This window comes from Otolemur garnettii, unplaced genomic scaffold, assembly GCF_000181295.1.
Source record: "Otolemur garnettii isolate 467f Iridium unplaced genomic scaffold, OtoGar3 scaffold00092, whole genome shotgun sequence".
In the NCBI taxonomy this organism is placed as follows: Eukaryota; Metazoa; Chordata; class Mammalia; order Primates; family Galagidae; genus Otolemur; species Otolemur garnettii.
This window is the reverse complement of record NW_003852487.1, coordinates 1,996,837-2,014,335: the sequence shown is the minus strand read 5'-3', so window position 1 is coordinate 2,014,335 and position 17,499 is coordinate 1,996,837. Positions and strand designations below refer to the sequence as shown.

The window sequence follows — 17,499 nt, the reverse complement described above, 5'->3', positions numbered from 1 at the left end:
GCTATAGACCCCGAGGTTGGTGGCAGACAAGAGGCTAACCCCAGATTGAAAGCTGGTGCTGTCTCTGTTGTGCTCTTGGCCATACCTTGCTGAATTCACCTGTCGCTAATCTGGTATTTACTAAAAAAGCCCACCATGCAGAGCCAGCTGACTTTAAAGGCAGGCTGCCCTTAAAAACAGACAGCTTTCTTTTTTGCTTCCAAACTGGCTCTCGGATGACACACGTACATCAGGCCCTCATGTAGCCATTTTCCCAGGACAAGCAGTGATCCGTGGATGAGTGCCAGACCAGACGGGCAGTGCTGATTCATTCCACTGCCTGGTCTTCCTGACCAATGCCATACTCCTCTGTTTCTCAGGAGCTCACCCAGTCCCCAGGCCCTTCCTTGCCAGCCCCAGAACCCACCTGGTCCATTCAGCTCCCAAGAGACTCCTTTACTTCCTTCCTTTTCTGGATTTTAGGATCAGAATTTTTTCCCCAGCATTCAGAGTTCAATTCATCACTCCCTTAAACTGTCTACTCAGTTTTCTAATAAAAATAGTCACAAAAACAACACTAATAAGCTGCCTGAGCTTGTTCCTGCCCGAGCTGACTTGCCTCCTCCCAGGGGCTCCTGGACCATGCCCACTTGGACAGCTCTGGTGGGAACATTGTTGATGGGCTGCCTTCCTCCCGACCCCAACCCCTGAGTGCTGCCACCATGATGTCACTGATGCAAAGCTGGAGACAAATGCACCGTCAGCTCTTGCACAGCCAGTGACAGGTCCCCCTTCCTGTAGCTTAGAATCTTCCAGCAAGGCTAAGTCCTAGCCCATCATTTGTCCTGGTCACCCTGACTGGCAGCTCGGCACTGACTGGAGAGCCTGCATCTGCCACCTGGTGATGAGTTGGTGATGCCTCCCACAGGGCAGCGCTGACACTCAGGTCAAGCACATGCTCCTGCACTGCTGTCACCACAAGGACTGTCACTGTGATCACTCATTGGAGGAACAGAAGCCCTCCATGAATGTCACCACAGCTGTTCAGACTTCTCCCAGGAGAGGGTCCCTGTGACAGCAGCACCCCCGGCCACCCATGCTCCCACCCTGGTTGTCGGCACAAAGTTCCTTCTGGCATTTCAGAAAAATGTTAATGATGCCCTCAGAGCGAATGTTTTGACTTTATTCTGCAGTGTACTTCTGAAGTTTTACTGTTCATTTTTCTGAAGCATTAATTGTGCTCTTGCTCTTGGCCAGGCACATGTATGGGTGCTTTCCCCAGGATACCCACAGACTCTTCTCCACAACCCCCAAAGTTGGTCCTGCCTTTGGGCACCTTTCCCCACCCTGCACAGCACCACCTGCTTTTCAGGCTCAGAGACTTGGGGGAATTTCCACCCAGGTATCCAATCCTCATTTTGGGGCTCAGGGAGAGGGCACCTGGCAGAGATTTGCCAGGTGCCAATACATCTGAGAGGGGGGCCCTTGACGGGGGATGTGGCTGCCGGGCCATTACTCTGAGAAGAAATCACAGTGCTGATTAAGTTAGATCGAATCCTCCTCACAGACTGGTCACCGTGGACCTGGCGATCAATCGCTGCTTTATTACACGCCACACATTTTAATCAGAATCAATAATCTTCATGATAAACAATTAAACAATTATTCCTTCCTCTGTGGAGTTTCTTTGCTGAAATCAATGGGGTGCAGAGACAGAGGGAGGCCAGACACTGCGCACTCGAGACTGAGCCCTTGTGTCCACTGCTGTAGACCCTGAGCAGCCAGTGGCCCCCAGAGGTACTTTCACCCCCACAGCAGACCTGATCAGACCTGCTTTAGGCTCAGGTTGACTGCAAGGGAGAGGAATTTGTGTTAAGGATGGACTGAGCCCAAAGTCCGAAAAAGATTGTCTGAGAGCAGTGATTCTCAACCTTCCTAATGCCACAGCCCTTTAATACAGTTCCTGTAGGTCACGACCCACAGGTTGAAAACCACTGGTCTAGAGGGCCCTGGGAGTACTGAGGAGAGCCCCAGGCCTGCTATCTCAACTGCCGTTCCCAGGTGCCTGCACTTCTGCTGAGCAGGCCAGGGTGTCTGTGTGGGCTCCCTGCTGTCTGCCTGCCTGGCCTGCTGGCTCTGCTCTAAGGGGTGCAGGGAGCCTACAGGGGCTGTATTCATCTGCAGCCCGCTGTAGGAGAGCCTCACCCACAAGAGTAGGGGCAGCCCCTCATGTGTCCTGGTCTGTCCTTACTTGGTTACAGAGCGGCCAGCACCCCCCAGAGAACTCCTGGTGCCCCAGGCAGAGGTGACTGCACGAAGCCTCCAGCTCCAGTGGGTCCCAGGCAGCGATGGGGCTTCTCCTATCCGATACTTCACGGTGCAGGTGCGAGAGCTGCCAAAGGGAGAGTGGCAGACATACTCCTCATCCATCAGCCATGAAGCCACAGCCTGCATAGTGGAAAGGTACTGGGAGAGCCAGGAGGACCCTGCCCCCGGGAGCACTTGCCCTCAGAGTAGCGTGTCTGTGTGGGCTGAAGAGACACATCCCCAAGAGTCCACATCTCCTTCTTACAGACCAGGATCCTGGGTCCTGGAGCCACTTCCAAGGCCCACCTGGCCCCTTCCTGCGTGCTGGTTCTCATACCTATGCCCCTGGGACTCCCAGGGCATGGAGGATAGGGGCAGGCCTGGATGGTATTCTTAGTCCTAGCCCTGTCTAGCCAGCCTCAGAGAGAGAAGGTGGGGAGGGGCTGAGGGCTGGAGAGGCTCCCTTCTCTTTGTGTGCCCGCGAAGCAGCAGTGGGTAGATGGCACCTCTCAGGTCATCCTTCCTTAGTGATGGCTGATGGGGAAGGGGTGTGCCCAGGGGACAGGATGAGAATCCACCCACTTATTTACTGAGGAATAGCTGCATTGACATCAGCAACAGTATCTGAATGTGAGGATCTCACAGATGGGCAGCCTGGATCCTCAAATTAGCCCCAGACCCTACACCCAGCCCCTACCCAGTTAAGGCTCTGAGTGAAGGTCTAGGTTGGATTGTGGCCCCACTGCTATGTTCTACATGTAACAACAATGGGATTTAAGGAAAAGGGACACCCCTACTCCCTGGCTCAAGGAACAAGTGCACGACAGAGGAAAGTGTTGGCGAGTTGGAGCTTAGAAAACCTGTTGTGTCTCCCTCATGTGAGTTAGGGGGACAGGACAGAGCAGCACGCATTTGATGCTTTCCTCTGAGTTGCTCTCCATGGTGATCATCAAGTAGCTTCCAGATGGTGAAAGCCTTCCGTCAGGACTTTGTTTCTGTCGTAATTACTCTTGCCATCCTCATTGCCATTATCACTCATCATTATATAGCATTCTGTCCCTTTCAGAACCTTTCCATCTCTTGTTTCATATGATGTTGATAACAACTGCGTGAAGATACAGACAAGACTTCCTGTTCCATTTTACAGATGAGGAAGCTGAGGCAGAGGTGTCTTCAGTAATGAATATGTTGTGTCTCAGAGTCTCCAAATGTAAGAGACAGCCCTAAAATGTTTGTAGCTCTGCCATCCTGTGGGCTGTAGCCCAAGACTTCATAGGCACATCTGCCTCTTGCAGTTAATTTATGAGGGTCTGTGATATAGTGTATATGTCGGGCATTAACATCTGAGCACCAAGTTTTCTGCAATCAGTCTGCCCTTAGCTGTGAGGCCTTGGAAAGTCCATCCAGGTCCGCTCACTAAGCCTCAGTCTTCTTTCCTATGAAAGGCAGGGATGGAGGAATGGATCTGTTGTTCCTTGTAGCCCTGTGAGTCCAAGATTTTCCTCATTTTGACTGTGGGCAAACTGACATCCAACACATAAAGCAGTCCAAAATAGTCAAACTGCTCTCCGAGTTCCTGCCAGCATCCTATTTGCCCTTTGAACAGCAGCAGTGGAACTTGTGAGGCACAACTCTCAGCCCTCCACAGGGTAGCGCTCCTCCTTGCAGACGCCATCCACCTGGAGGCAGGAATTCTCTGGGCAGGGCCCTAAGAATCAGATGAGCGTGGCCAAGCATGCTCAGCCTTACTTAATAAGCCACATTGGGTGCTTAGCTTAATTAGCAATGTGTGCATGGATATAAATAACCACATCCCTTTGTATAACTGTCTGAAAGAAAGAAAAAAGGTCCAATCACTTTTCCGGGAGGCTTCTAAAATCAAACAGACTAATTGTGTGCTTGAGACTTCATGTTGGAAAGGAGAGGTCCATGTTTCAGGACAGATAGTTTAATTTGGAATAGGAAGGACTGTTGTGAATTTCCTAATGGGCCAGACATAGGAAAAATGCTTCCTCTACCTATCAATAGAAAACATGTTACAGACAGAATCCCAGGAAAGTAATATTTCATGTACTGCCATCATATAATCCCCCTTTCCTGTTTAATAATCCTGACAGCTACATTTTACCTTTACCCATTGCATTAAATCTGTTAATATCCAAAAAGCATAGAGTTTAACTATCTAAATCTAGTGACTGTGGCTACGTCTAGTGAATATGAGTCTAGACCTCGAAGGAAGGGGATGGATTTGGAATGTGTTGAGGCCTTGCCAGTTTCTGGTCGGTGGTTAAAGCTTTGAGACTGGGGAGCCTCCCACAGAAGTGCAGTAGAGAGAAAGAAAAGAAGGACCCAGAGCCCAGAGTCACATAGAGATGCTGGATGTCACTTTGGGGTGGAACAGCAATAGTGTGAATTCAGGGAGTTGTCGTGAACCTGCAATGGTGGGTGCTGCTCTGCTCTGGGCTCTCCCACTGTCATAGGTGTGATGGATCCACACAGGAAACATAAGGCCCAGAGGACTTGCCATGTAAAACTAGAAGCAGTCATTGAAAGTTGACATTCTAGCCTTAGTTCCACTGGGTTGTTTCTTTTCTTATTCTCCCATGTAATCTTTAAAAATACTGCTACTTAAAAATCAGGTGAAAACTTAGCCAAGGATATTAGGCATGAGTTTGATATTCTTTGTTCTTTGTAATGTCAACATGAATTCTTAATAACTATTTTCGGTGTCTTTAAGATAAATAAAGGCATCAGTGGATAGCTTTTAAAATGCTTAGAACTCATAGATTTTATATTATAACTGATGTTCGTGTGTGGAACTCCTTCTATTCATACCACTGCACTTAGCTCGGAGGAAGGAACATTGATTGAACTGTCAGCTGTGAGCTCCCCTCCCCCAACCCCAGGACACTTTGGTGTGGAAGTGAAGTTTGTGTGTGTGGTTAACACACTGGAACAGTATATGTATAAACTTGCTTTTTCAATATACTTGGTTCCTGATTTGGGGCGATGAGGGTTTTGATGGTAGGTTTGGGTAATTGAGGGTCTTGTGTTATCCAAATATATTTATTTCCTGAATTTTGGATGGTTAGAAGTGAGAGTTTAGAGAACAAGTGTTATCTCAGAAATATACCTGAATCTTTTCAGTTTCTGAGTTAGAGGGTGGGAGTTTAGAAGCTGAGGTGTAGGAAGTGTGTGCAGGGGTGAGAGAATACCAGGGCCTGGGGCACAGGGTGAGCTTTGGGAGAAGGAAAGGGAAAGTGACATTTATGAATCACCTACTGTGTGCTAGGATCTGTTAGACTCCATGAGGATGGATAATATAACTTAATTTTCACCTGGCCCTCAAACAAGTGTTTTCTCTATTTCCATAGATGAATAAGGTGAGACTCAGGGAACCTAACCTGCCCAGGGTGGTAATGGCAATTGAATTCTTGGCCATCTCCACATCAGAGGCTTGAGTAGGCCTAGAAGAGTGAACAAGGGCATTAGAAGGTTGCAGGAGTGTATTCGGAGATTGTGTAATTCCCTGACCAAGTAGTCTCTGCAGCCCTGCTCTGCTTTGGGAGGGAGCATCGCAGGAGTGATAGTGGGGAGGAGGCGCAGAGGTGGACCGTGTCCAGAGGAGAAGAGGTAGGCTGGGATGGGTGTGCAAAGGAGACCAAGGAGAAGAGGTAAGCTGGTATGGGCATGTAGAGGAGACCGTGGCACAGGATGAGCAAGCTGAGCCAGGGAGCACACATGAGAGAGGGGAACCTTTGCGTGGCCCTTACTCCCCTGCACTGCTTCCCGTCTCTAGGGTGCTGGCATGGCTTCTAACCAAGAGAGTTAGAGCCTAAGGATCAGCCCAGAGACAGTCCATCAATCCTTGGTGAATGAGATGAGCTGGTAGAGCACAAGACTAATGCTGGGAATTCTGCTCTGGTCTCCTTGCTTCCCCCCATTTGTCTCAGAGGGGGCTCATTTGCGCAGCCACCTCAATGCGCTTACTGCACACTACCATGTGCCCAGTGTGGAAAGACCGTAGTGAGAAAGCATCTTCTAGGAGTTTGCAGTGTGGCCCCGACCTCAAATCATGGAGCTGTGAAGTACTAAACTGTACGGTGGTCAACATAATGACAGTAGCTGTCTCGGGAGCACCTACTATGTGCCAGACACTAGACTGCCTTTACATACATCTGCTCACTCAGCTCTCCTGAAAACCTCAAGAAAATGCTCAAGGACTAGCATTTTATTCCTTCCTTCAGAACGCAGTGACTGAGCACCTCCTGGGTGTCAGGTGCTGCTCTTGGCACAAGGACATGCAGCGAGACTGACTCAGCCCTGTCCTTGTGGACTTTGAGTCTTGTGAAGAAGATAGTCATCAAGGAGCTAGTCAACTACTGATTGTGACAAAGAAGATGACAGAAATGAAGAGGTAGAGAGGATAGGCGACAGGTTGGGCACTTACTGCAGCTAAGTAGATTGCTATAGGATGAGAACAGCAGATACTCAGTGAGTGCTGCTGCATGCCAGACCCTCTACTAAGTGCCCCCACCTGAATTTAATTCTCATATCAACTTAATGACACTGGCGTTGTATCAGCCCAGACAAAGAAACTGAAGCAAAGTCAGAAGCCCACAGCAGACTAGGAGTGAGGCAGTTTGGGTGCAGCGTCCAGGCTCCTAACCTGCCATTTTGCTGCTGCCACTGCATGAAGCAGCAGCAGGCCCTGCACTTGCGAGTGGCTCAGCAGGCAGGGAGGGGTGGCCACAGGAGAAAAAGCATATGCTTATCCCCAGCCTGCATAAAATGACTTGTAGGAAGCTAGGTGCAGGTAGGAAGTTGTTGGTTTGTTTGTTTTGACTTGGCAAAGTCTATTTCCCAGCGTCCCATGGCAAAGATCATTCTCAATGGTTAGTATCTCCATTAAAGCTGGCACCAAGGCTAGGCTGCCCCTGTCACTGCCCCTCTCTAGTGTGAAGCTGTGTATACAGTGGCTAAGACATGTGCCTGCAAGCAGGGCTTGGGACACAGCAAAGTAAAACCAGGTTTGGGAGGGCTATAGAGGAAAAGCATGCCACGAGGTGTTACCTGGTAGAGAAACATTGCAATCTGGTCTCTAGTAGGAGAGTGATATAGAAGTAGGGGTAGAGGAAAAGTTTTCTGACTGTGATTTCTAAAAATGACTGTCAATTTTCTAAAAAGCAGAATCTTCCTTAAAACAAGTGTTACCCAGAACTGAATGCATAAACTAGGTAGAAATGGCACTCCTGTTAGTAGAAGCCGGTGGTGTGGGGCTCTGGACTCACCGAGGGTTCCTTGGGGCTGCAGAGAGTCTTGGGGGTTCCACGGTGCTGAGTTTGGAAGCAAGTAGTTTTCAGATTGGACTGGCAGGGAGGAGGGAGGATTGGTCTTAGGTAATGAGCACTTCAGCTTAGATGTAGTGGAGGAAACTTTTGAGATAACTTGGACTTGGGAGACAGGGGTCAGTGAGTGCTGAATCACTCCAAGCTTTCTAGCCTGGGATACTGAGAGCATGTGGCACTATGGCCTGATACAGAGCTGCTGCTATGAGAGGAAGAGAAATAACGTGGCTTCCTCACCTGCTCATTCTGGAGCTATGGGAAGGATATTCAAGAAGCTCCACCAGCAGGATCCCAAACAAGGGTGGGCCTTTGAACCTGCAAATCAGGTTTCTGACTGGTAAGGGCTCCATGAGCACACCAGCACAGTCTGCACAGAAGAGTTTGGTTGTAATCTTAGTGTTGGGTGTGGTGTGGGGCTTGACATTTGAGCCCAGTCTGTACAGAGTGGATTGATGAGGAGATGGATGGAAGGAAGGAAAGGTGGATGGATGGATAGAAGTACTAATACTAAGCAGTGCTTCAAGGGCCACTAGTGCCCCTAAAATCTTCATCAAAGGGCTGAAGCCATTTTTTCATGTGGCAATAGACACAGATGTGGTCTTACATGAAGTGACATGTGAACATTGCTTTAAGACAACCCCCTATTCCAATCCTGCATTTATCAGTCCACTGGCAGTAGCATGTGAATTAGTCTAACTGGGCCTCTGTTTTCTCATCCTTGAAAGGGGAATGGTAATGAGTCTTACCTCTCAGAGCTTGTGCAGGTTGATGGGGAAATGCTTGCCGAGTGCTTGTCACAATGTCTGGCTCTGTGAATGGCAGGGCTGCAGGTGGGGCAAGAAGCTGGGTCTGGTCTGAGCAGACCTCTACCAGGAACACTTAGAGCAGGAACACATAGATCCTGTGGATCATGACCCATAGGAACTGTACTAAAGCGTTGCGGCATTAGGAAGGTTGAGAACCACTGACTTAGAGATGAACAAGGAAGTGCATTAGGATCTAATTAGCTCCTTCTGAGGAATTCCCTGAGTTCCTGGGAGAGCAGTGATCTGCTGCGCCATAATGTCTCCAGTTGCAGGAAGGGCTGGTGCCTCCCTGGCGAGCTCTAGGCAAACTCTCCCTCTCCTAGCCAGGAAGTTGTACACTCACCTCCCTCTGTGAAATCCATCTCATCCTGGGCATTATGACTGTCCCAGGTGTGCAGGGTCTATTCCCCAAACAGATTCAAGGTCGCCTTAGAGCAGTGGTTCTCAACCTTCCTAATGCTGCAGCCCTTTAATACAGTTCCTGTGGGTCGCCACCCACAGGTTAAGAAGCGCTGCCTTAGAGGCCCTGCTTATTGCAGCCGGGAAGGGATCTGGTCCTGACCTGAGAACAGCTTCCTTGTTGCTCATGGGCACCCAGAGCTGTCAGGGCAGGGAGATTTGCCCTTCCTCCCACAGCTTCACTAGGAGTGCCTGAGAGCAGAGAAGGATGCAGGGACCCTGCAGTCACAGTCTCTTCCACATTTCAGGCTGAGGCCCTTCACCTCCTACAAGCTGCGCCTGAAAGCTACCAATGACATTGGAGACAGCGACTTCAGCTCAGAGACAGAGGCAGTGACCACGCTGCAGGACGGTGAGCATGCTGGGGCTCTGAGTGCCTTCCTGGCTGCTGCCTCTGGTACCAGGACACTGGCTCCTAGAGGGATCCCCGGGGAGTGGTGGTGAGCAGAAAAATCCCATTCGTCATAAGCTGCTCAGACTTGTACACCCTGTGGTTGTAAATCAAGGTTTCAGAAGCTTCCAAATGGATTGGAAATTTCTTTGATTAGCTTCCAAAGCCCCTACTATCCATTAGCATCCCAGAAATTGAATAATTGATAGGGTAGTTAAAAATAAATGTCAGCAGGTAACAGTTTTTAAGAGGTTTTCCCAGTTTTTCTTGTTCACAAGCCACTGTTTGACAATAATGCAGGTGAGTGAGTGATGGAGGAACGATTTCCTCAAAGCTCCAGGTGCTTTCACCCACTCTGATCTACCTTGGAAATGTTGGGCCTGAAGATTTATTGTAATTTTGTGACCCCAGCCCACAGTGAGTCTGTGCGACAACCCTAGCAGACATGTCCAGCGGTGCCTGTGGACTGGTAGGATGGAGAAGGATGGAGGAGGTATAAGAGATGCTGCTGCTCAGGTCCTGGGCCAGAAACCAGAGCACTTAGTTCACCCTGAAGCACTTTATAATAATTCCCAAACCTTCCCCAAAGCACTGTCTTTTCTATTTAACGCACCAGTGGAGCAATTTTCAAATAAACCAATTTCCAGCTGGCTGACCCTATGACCTCACATCTTCAGTTCTGCTCTTTTTAAGACCTAGAAATTTAGTTTCTCCGACACAGGCCTCATGTGACTTTAGGGACCTGCAAAGGGATTGGGGGGGACCATTCTCTGTTTCTCAGCAGTCCACAGAAACTGTTTCGCTGCAAATCCACTGCTCCCAGTGGAGCCAAACTTTGAGGCCCTTGAGAAGAAGGGGCCTCCAGCCTCTAACAGGCCCCCAGCTATACTCTCTGGAAAGGCCAGAGAATGGCTTTTTTGTGACTCAGGTTTTCTCACCCAGACTATTTTATGAGCACTAATCCCAGGAGTTTATTAGGGCCCAGGGGGAAGCCAGGGAGGAAAGAAGCCAGCAGAGTTCAGGGGAGAAGTACCTGTGGCTGGTCCAGTGAGCACTGTAGGTCCTGGGGGCCAGGACCAGCCCTGAGCTCACAGTGTGGGGAAAACAAAAGATGAGGCAACCCCAGAGGTGCTGAAGGCCAAAGCCATTTGTAGCTAGAAAAGCCTCCAAATTAATCCCCAATTAAAGTAGGGGCCGACTTGACACAAACTGCCAGGTAAAGGTTTCATTAGAACTAAAGTACAAAACCAAAACTGTGCCCAGGAGTTCCTTTAAATCTTGCATGTAACACAATTGAGGTAATATTTGAAGCTAAGCACTATTTTTTAGGATGAAGAAAAAAACACACATGCTGGTTTTGTTGTTGTAATATCTCTGACAGATTGTGCCAGAGCAAGACACAACAGCCTTCTTTGCCCCAACTGTGTGATCCAAGTGTGCCTTTTCTGAAAAAATATCCAAGGGCCTCTTCAAGCTCCCCTGCAGGCCTTTCTCATCCTTTGATATTCAAATCAGTGCTTTGATGCCCTATCTTGTCTTCTCCTTCTCTGAGATGTGCAGTTCTCTCCGCAGCCCTTTGCACTGTGTCTGTACAGCATTGTCTCCCACTATCAGCTAGAGACGGAGGGGCCCTGGCTGACTCCTGGGGCTGAGGAACCCCTGCCAGATGGGTAGAGTCCTCTGAGTATGTGATGGCTACTGATAAATATTTCCTTATTATAGTGATTTTTATTTCCCTGCACAATCTCACAATTTGAGGCTATTGAGAGGACCTATAATTTTGCTCTAGCTTTCTCTAGGAAGGCTGAGGAGAGGATACACCCTTAAGAAGCAAGAGATTCAGATGACATGGAGGGAGGTCTGTCCTTAAAGCAGAGCGGGGCAGGGGATATGCGACTTATACAGGCATTGCTAAAGTTGCCACTAGAGGTGGGGGAGGCCTGGCAGGTCCAGAGGAGAATCATAAAACAGGTGACCCAGGGATGGATCTTGGGAGTTGGGTGGAGGGTATCTGCCAGACACATAGGTAGGGATATGGGGAGAAGACCTTCATTCAGTGCAGTCACCATACATAAAGCAGAAAATGTGCCAGGCTCCTGCTGGGTCTCAGGGATCTTATAGTCAGGGAGACAACATGGAGAGGTCAATGCAATATCCCAGGATGGGACCACACAAATCCAAAGTACACAGAGGGGTGTGGGAAAGGGGCAGAGAAGACCTCCTGGACAGGATGGATAATGAGAAAGATTTCAGTTTGGTCAGAGTGTGAAGCATGATGATGAGGAGAGGTCAAACAAGCCTTGTCCCCCAGAGAACAGCAGAACCTTTGCAGCCACCCAGAACCATGGCAGACTAATTACCCTTCAGCCTTGCTATCCCCTCCAGCTACCGCCTCACCAGAAATCAGCCCCTTCCATGACAGTCACATTAGTGTTTCAAGCCAAGAACATTGTGACCTGGCTTCATTATTTCCCCTATTCAGGAGAAGTAGCTCTGCTCTAAGTATCATAATAATAATAATAATAATAAGTAGTAGTAGTAGTAGTAAAATTTTTTAAAAGATATGTGCCCTCCCCCCCAGATCCCAGAACTTCAGGAAGGGTCTGGAGGCAGGAAGCTGCCTGGGCGGCATTATGGAGGACTGGCTCTCAGAAAAACCCACCGTGGAGAGAGCAAAACTCATTTGGATGTCTTGGTTTGGGTCTGTTTGTCAGGGACACTGTTAGAATTGGGTCCCTTCTTTCCTGGGCACAGCTTTTGAAGGGCCACCATGGGAAGCTCTGAGAAAGGGCAAGGAGAAAGGGGTTCCCTCAGGAAGGAAAGGAGACTGGGCTTGTTAGCTTCCCACATGGTCTGAGAACTGGCCCCGGAGGGTGGCTAGATACTAAGAGAACCATTCTAATCTTTGATTTCTTCTTGTGTGGGTTTCAGTTCCAGGAGAGCCTCCAGGTTCTGTCTCTGCCACGCCACACACCACTTCCTCTGTTCTGATCCAGTGGCAGGTAAGAATCAGGGGAATCACATGTGTTTTGTAAAATGTGTTCTCTTTCCCTTGCTCTTTCAGCCACATTGGCTGGACATGGACTGCAAGCCGAGCCTTGTGTTAAATGTTTGAGAGCAGAACAAAGGAAACACTCTCATTGGGCTTGCAAACCCGAAGGGAAAGTGGTATCAAAGTATAATTTCCAAAACGTTGAAAACCAAGCAGACTGCAGTGCACACACACAGTGAACTTATACTCAGCTCATTAAGGAGGGCCCAGCAGGGTGGTGAGGCTGGTTCAAAGAGCATTAGCGGAGCTAGATATTTATGGGTATTTGAGAAGAATGTTCAGTAAGGCTCCTGTGTACACACACAACTGGTTAGTGTCCTACAGGGGAGTAAAACTGTAACTTTTGGAGTTATCTTTTCTAGAGAAATCACTTACAACCAGATCAATATCTACAGGATTACATACATTTTCTCAAAGTCTGGGTCCAATCTCCTGTGAACAGTGAATCAAACTAGGTCACATTCTCTGAGATAATCACATGGCCCTTGGTGGGCCTGTTAAACAGTGCTCCAATAAGGCATTGAAGGACACATGGCTGCCTCTTTCCCGTATTTCCAATCTTGGGTAGTGTTTGCTAACAATGAGGTGCATTGAGGAAAAAACTAACAGGGAAAATAACTGCCCAGGAGGTGCAGGACCCTGGGGAAAGCCCAGCTGATGAATGAGGTGGAAATCTATGGGGCTCAGCCCTGGTCCCCGAGCAGAGGGGCAGATGTTGAACACAGCTGGGCAGGGACAGCTGACCAATGGGCAGGAGGCACAACTGAGAGCATTTGAAGCTCCTCGTCAACAAGGAACATTCCTGAGGCCAGATCAAGGGCTTTGAGGCCATAAAACAGGAATGTCATGGGACTGGGTGGGTGGTAGTGGATGCTGGTCTGTGTTCAGAGACCCATAGCAAGGTAAGGTCAGCCTGAGAGTGGCGTCTGGGGGCTGGGGATCAGGAGAATGGTCTGTGTGCCCAGAGGTGCTTTCTGGACTGTCTAGCTGGGGACTGCTGACCTCTGAAGTCTTAGATCTCCCCAGTTTTGTTTGAACTGGGGGGTGTCAGTGCATGTTATGTTAATACATGTGAAATATGACCATGTTTAAGGGGTGAAAGTGGCAATTTCCTGTCAATCGACCTAACCCAACTTGGGACTGCACTTACAGGAGCCATGGCGGTAGGAGTAACACTGGGCTTCTGTTAAGGGTATGTGATCTCCTTCATGCCTTGACAGAGGAATCATGGGCCACTTCACCTCCTTCCTATTGTTTAGAGACTACTGCTCTGGGCAGAATGGAAATCTTTCAGATGATGAAAAGACATCCCCAGTGTCTCCTGGTGAAACTGGAAATTTTCTGCCGTGCACTTGGCCCTGTCTAGGTCACAGCATATAGGCGTTGGAGCAGGAACCAAGAGAACTCAGCCTGGGCCCCTCTCCACCTCTGGGAAGTCACTGTCAAATTGACAAAGGGCTCCCAGTTTGTCACCTCTCTGGCTCCAGGTTCCTCCTCTGGCTCCCATAAGTGCAGTATAAAGTTGTGTTAGGTGTTGCTGGTTTTTCTGTCTATGAGATCTACATAGTCTGGCTTCAGCCCCTCCACCAGCATCTTTGGGAGGAGGTAGAAGACATTCAAAATGGAAATCCAGGATCCCAAGCACTTCTGTTTCCCACCCTCCACTAACACAATCCACTGAAAGAAGATTGGTCCTTTGTACTGCATTGAATCCCACCAGAAAATTAGCATTTTCTTTGTAGACATGGCAGTGGCCTGCCAATAACTAGGTAAGTTCCTTTTCTGTAAAGGCAGCGACTGTCAGGATTGGGACGCGTCACCTCCTCTAAACAAGAGCTGTGAACAATCGCCTGCTGTCAGCCCCAGGGTCCTGCTTCTCACTGGCACAGGACTCTGTGCCCCCTCAGGGCTGTTGGACAGCTCTGGGAAGAGCCGCACTAAAGGAACCTGGCCTGTGTGTCCATCAGCTGTCTCCCTCCAGAGCCTAATAGAACAAACTAATTGTGGGAAAGCCAGAGCAGGAGGTGGTCAGTACAATGTATTGTAGACATAAATGCCTGGCAACTGGCAGGCAATTGAAGTATAATTAAAATTATGAGTAATTTGCTAAATCAGAAGGAACAGAACAAAGAAAAAGAAACTAGGTTTAAATATAGATTTGCATTCCAAATGAAATGTTTCACCTGTAAACCCCCCTCCTGTTTTTAATAATTTGTTTAAAAATACAAACACTGGCTATGATTTTAAGGCTGCAAACCCACTTAAATGCTCCCTCCCATGGCAATCTGTCGGGTTTGATTGTCTTAGTAGGACAATCTTTGTCTTTCCTGGGGTCCAGTTCTATTTGAAATCTACAGATTAGAACGTACATTTTAGACAGTGGTAGTATTGTGTTCACACTGAATACAGCTCATGATAGACATTAATGTTTCTGAATTGATCATGACATTTTAGCTGGCTGTTCTGAAACTTCCAGTGGATTGTACGATCTGCCACTCAAAAGCATTGCCCCTCGTGTGGCTGCAGATTTCTCTAAGTGGGTTTTGAGGCTGGTTTTTAGCAAAGAAAAAGTCCTAAGTAATAGATTACATCATGCATGAAGCTCTCAGTGAAGGTGGACTCTGTGTTGCAATGGGCACCTTCCTAAGAGAAGGTCCTCAGCGGCCTGGGTGAAGGCTGGAGAAACACAGGGGCCTCTTCAGAATGCATCTCGAGGGTTTGTCTCCTTTTCCTTGACATCCACAGCCAGCTTCTGGGTAGCCGTGGAGCCCCAGAGGTGAGCGAGAGAGACTGTAAAATGTAGAAAGCTTTCATCCTGGGCGATGAACTCTGTAACCCATTAGTGAGAAAATTGGGAAGATGGACAGGCCTCCACAGGTAGAAGGCCAAGAGAACAGTGCTGGGCACTGGGCATTGTAAGCCAAGCAAAAAGGTAGTGTGTCTCAGGGGAAGACATGTGGGGTCCCCTTTGCTCTGCTAAACCACTGAGACTTAATCCAGAGGAAATCCCTGTTCTACTCTCCAGGAACAGAAGTCATTGGAATGTGAACTGGAAGCTCAGCTGCCTAGGAGACCATGGCAGTCAGGTTAGATTTCAACTTTAGGGCCAGCTCTGCCTTGTACTTGCCATGAGGCCTCAGGTTCCCTAAGACCTAGGTCCTTGTCTGCAGAGGGCACTGGGTGGAAAAGCAGAGGCCGCTGGCTGACTGCACAGGCAGCTGGAGGGAGTGTGGCTAACATGTGTCCTGAGCCCTCCCATCCTGTCTCTTCCCTCCACTCAGCCCCACTGTCTCCACATCTTTCCTAGCACATGGCCCTCCTCCTGCCTGCTACAGTGGGTGATAAAACACAGGTGTGCTCCTGCCAGATCATCCTGCATTTTAGCAGGAGGTTCTTGAAAAAATGAAATGCAGGCAAGACCCTCAAAAGAATCTGCTGGTAGAATTTCTGATATGCAGTAGGCAGAGGGCAGACATCCTTGAGGAGGGGTTCCTAGTTCCCTTTAAGCACTGCCCATGTGCACAGCCAATCCAGGATGAAATTAAGAATAGATGGGGTTGTCTTTGACTCCAGCAAATCCAACTCACGTCCACAGCATTGGTTGAGCACCTGCCATGTCTAAGACCTATCATAGGTGCTATGGATGCATAGACATGAACAGGACCCAGACACATCTTTGTACTCTGGGAGCATGTGCTGAGTCAGACGCTTTAGGCACAGCGTGATCAGGGCTGAGGACTGGAAGGCAGGTCTGGGGATACAAAGGGAACCTTTTGTTTAGGGTCCCTTTGCTCTGGAGACCCACTAGCCATACTCTCACCTATTATGGACTTGGGCTGAACAGCAAGCCCAAGCTCACACTGCAAGGTGGTAACAGAAGCAGGCCTTGAATCAGACCCTAATCTCAGCCCATCCTTTCTCCCCCCGCCACATGTTACATGAAGCTGACCTGCTAACACCTCCAAAGGCCTCTATGATGGCTGACCCTTCCTTCACAAGTTACAGACAGGATCAACCTAAATTCCAGGAACAGAAAGTGTGGTGAGCCTAATTCAGAACAGCATGCAGGCAGTCTCTGCTGAGTGACCGGGCCTTTGTAAGTAAAGTGCCCATCAGGAAGATGGGGCCTGCTTGCAGAGGGAGTGGGACCATTAGAGAAGCCACCCTCGGAGCTGTATGGTTACCTGATCCCCTCCCTGGATCTAGAAGACTCCTGCTGAGAAGGGCCACATTTTGACGCTTCAGATGCTCTGAGATTACTGGTGCAAGCAGATGGCAGCTAGCTTGTTGGCCAAATGTGGACCCCAGTTTGTGACTATGGAGCAAAGGGGCTTGGCCTCTTCTCTGTATATCTCTAATGCTAGAAATTTCTGTGAGTCCAAAATTAGTGATCCTCAACCCCTTCCTCTCCACGTGCAGCCCCGGAACGTGTGGACATGAAGTCGGGGATGGTGCATTTGCTGCCAGTTACAGATCTACCTTGGGTCCCCAGCATGGACATTTTTATTTTCCCAATCTCCTAACTTCCTGCTTATTTGACATTTTTGGTAAATTGAATCCGGTCACCCGCATCCCCAGCTTTCCTCTTCTCCTAAAAGTAAATTGCTCTCTCTACAATCCTATCTCTGTCTCGCGTGTGTCTGTAGAGTTGGCCAGGGGCCTTTGTGATCTTCCTGCTGTAGTCTGTGTGCCTGAAGCTGCCATGAGTATAATCTGGGACAGGGAGTAAGGCTTTGAAGGTGACCTTTGGGGTGAGGTTGCTGGCACTTATGGAGACCCAGCTGCAAGCCTTTGATCTGCCTACTCGACTCCCTCTTCTTCCTAACTCAAGTCAGCCCAGACCCCAGAAATGGAAGTGTGAGATTTCTCATCTGTGCTGCTCAGACCCCTGCCACTCCCATGTCCTGCTAGCATGGAAGAGAAAGGACAGAGTCTAGGGATGCTCAGCAGGACTGTGTGGGCCATCTGACAGACCAGAGCCTTGAGCAAAGAGAGCAGGCTCCCGGGTGCCCAGCTGTTCTGGGCACATATCTCTGCCTGTCAGGGCCTGGGGAAGTCAAAAGCCCCAGGGTTTTGGAAGCCTCTGCCATCTCCCATTCAGCAAAGGGCTCCATCTGTGTGCTCTCACAACACTCACTGGTAATGAGGAGCAGCAGC

The 17,499-nt window shown here is 49.0% G+C and overlaps 1 protein-coding gene across 1 annotated transcript in view; it reads left to right on the top strand.

Annotated features, from left to right (window-relative positions):
• SDK1 (sidekick cell adhesion molecule 1) overlaps positions 1 to 17,499 on the top strand; it is a 1,049,055-nt gene that overhangs the window by 951,130 nt on the left and 80,426 nt on the right. Inside the window, exons 30-32 of the mRNA XM_003795444.1 lie at positions 2,241 to 2,442; positions 9,148 to 9,251; positions 12,222 to 12,292. Of these exons, the coding sequence (XP_003795492.1) occupies positions 2,241 to 2,442; positions 9,148 to 9,251; positions 12,222 to 12,292 (377 nt within the window). The remainder of the gene's footprint in view (positions 1 to 2,240; positions 2,443 to 9,147; positions 9,252 to 12,221; positions 12,293 to 17,499) is intronic.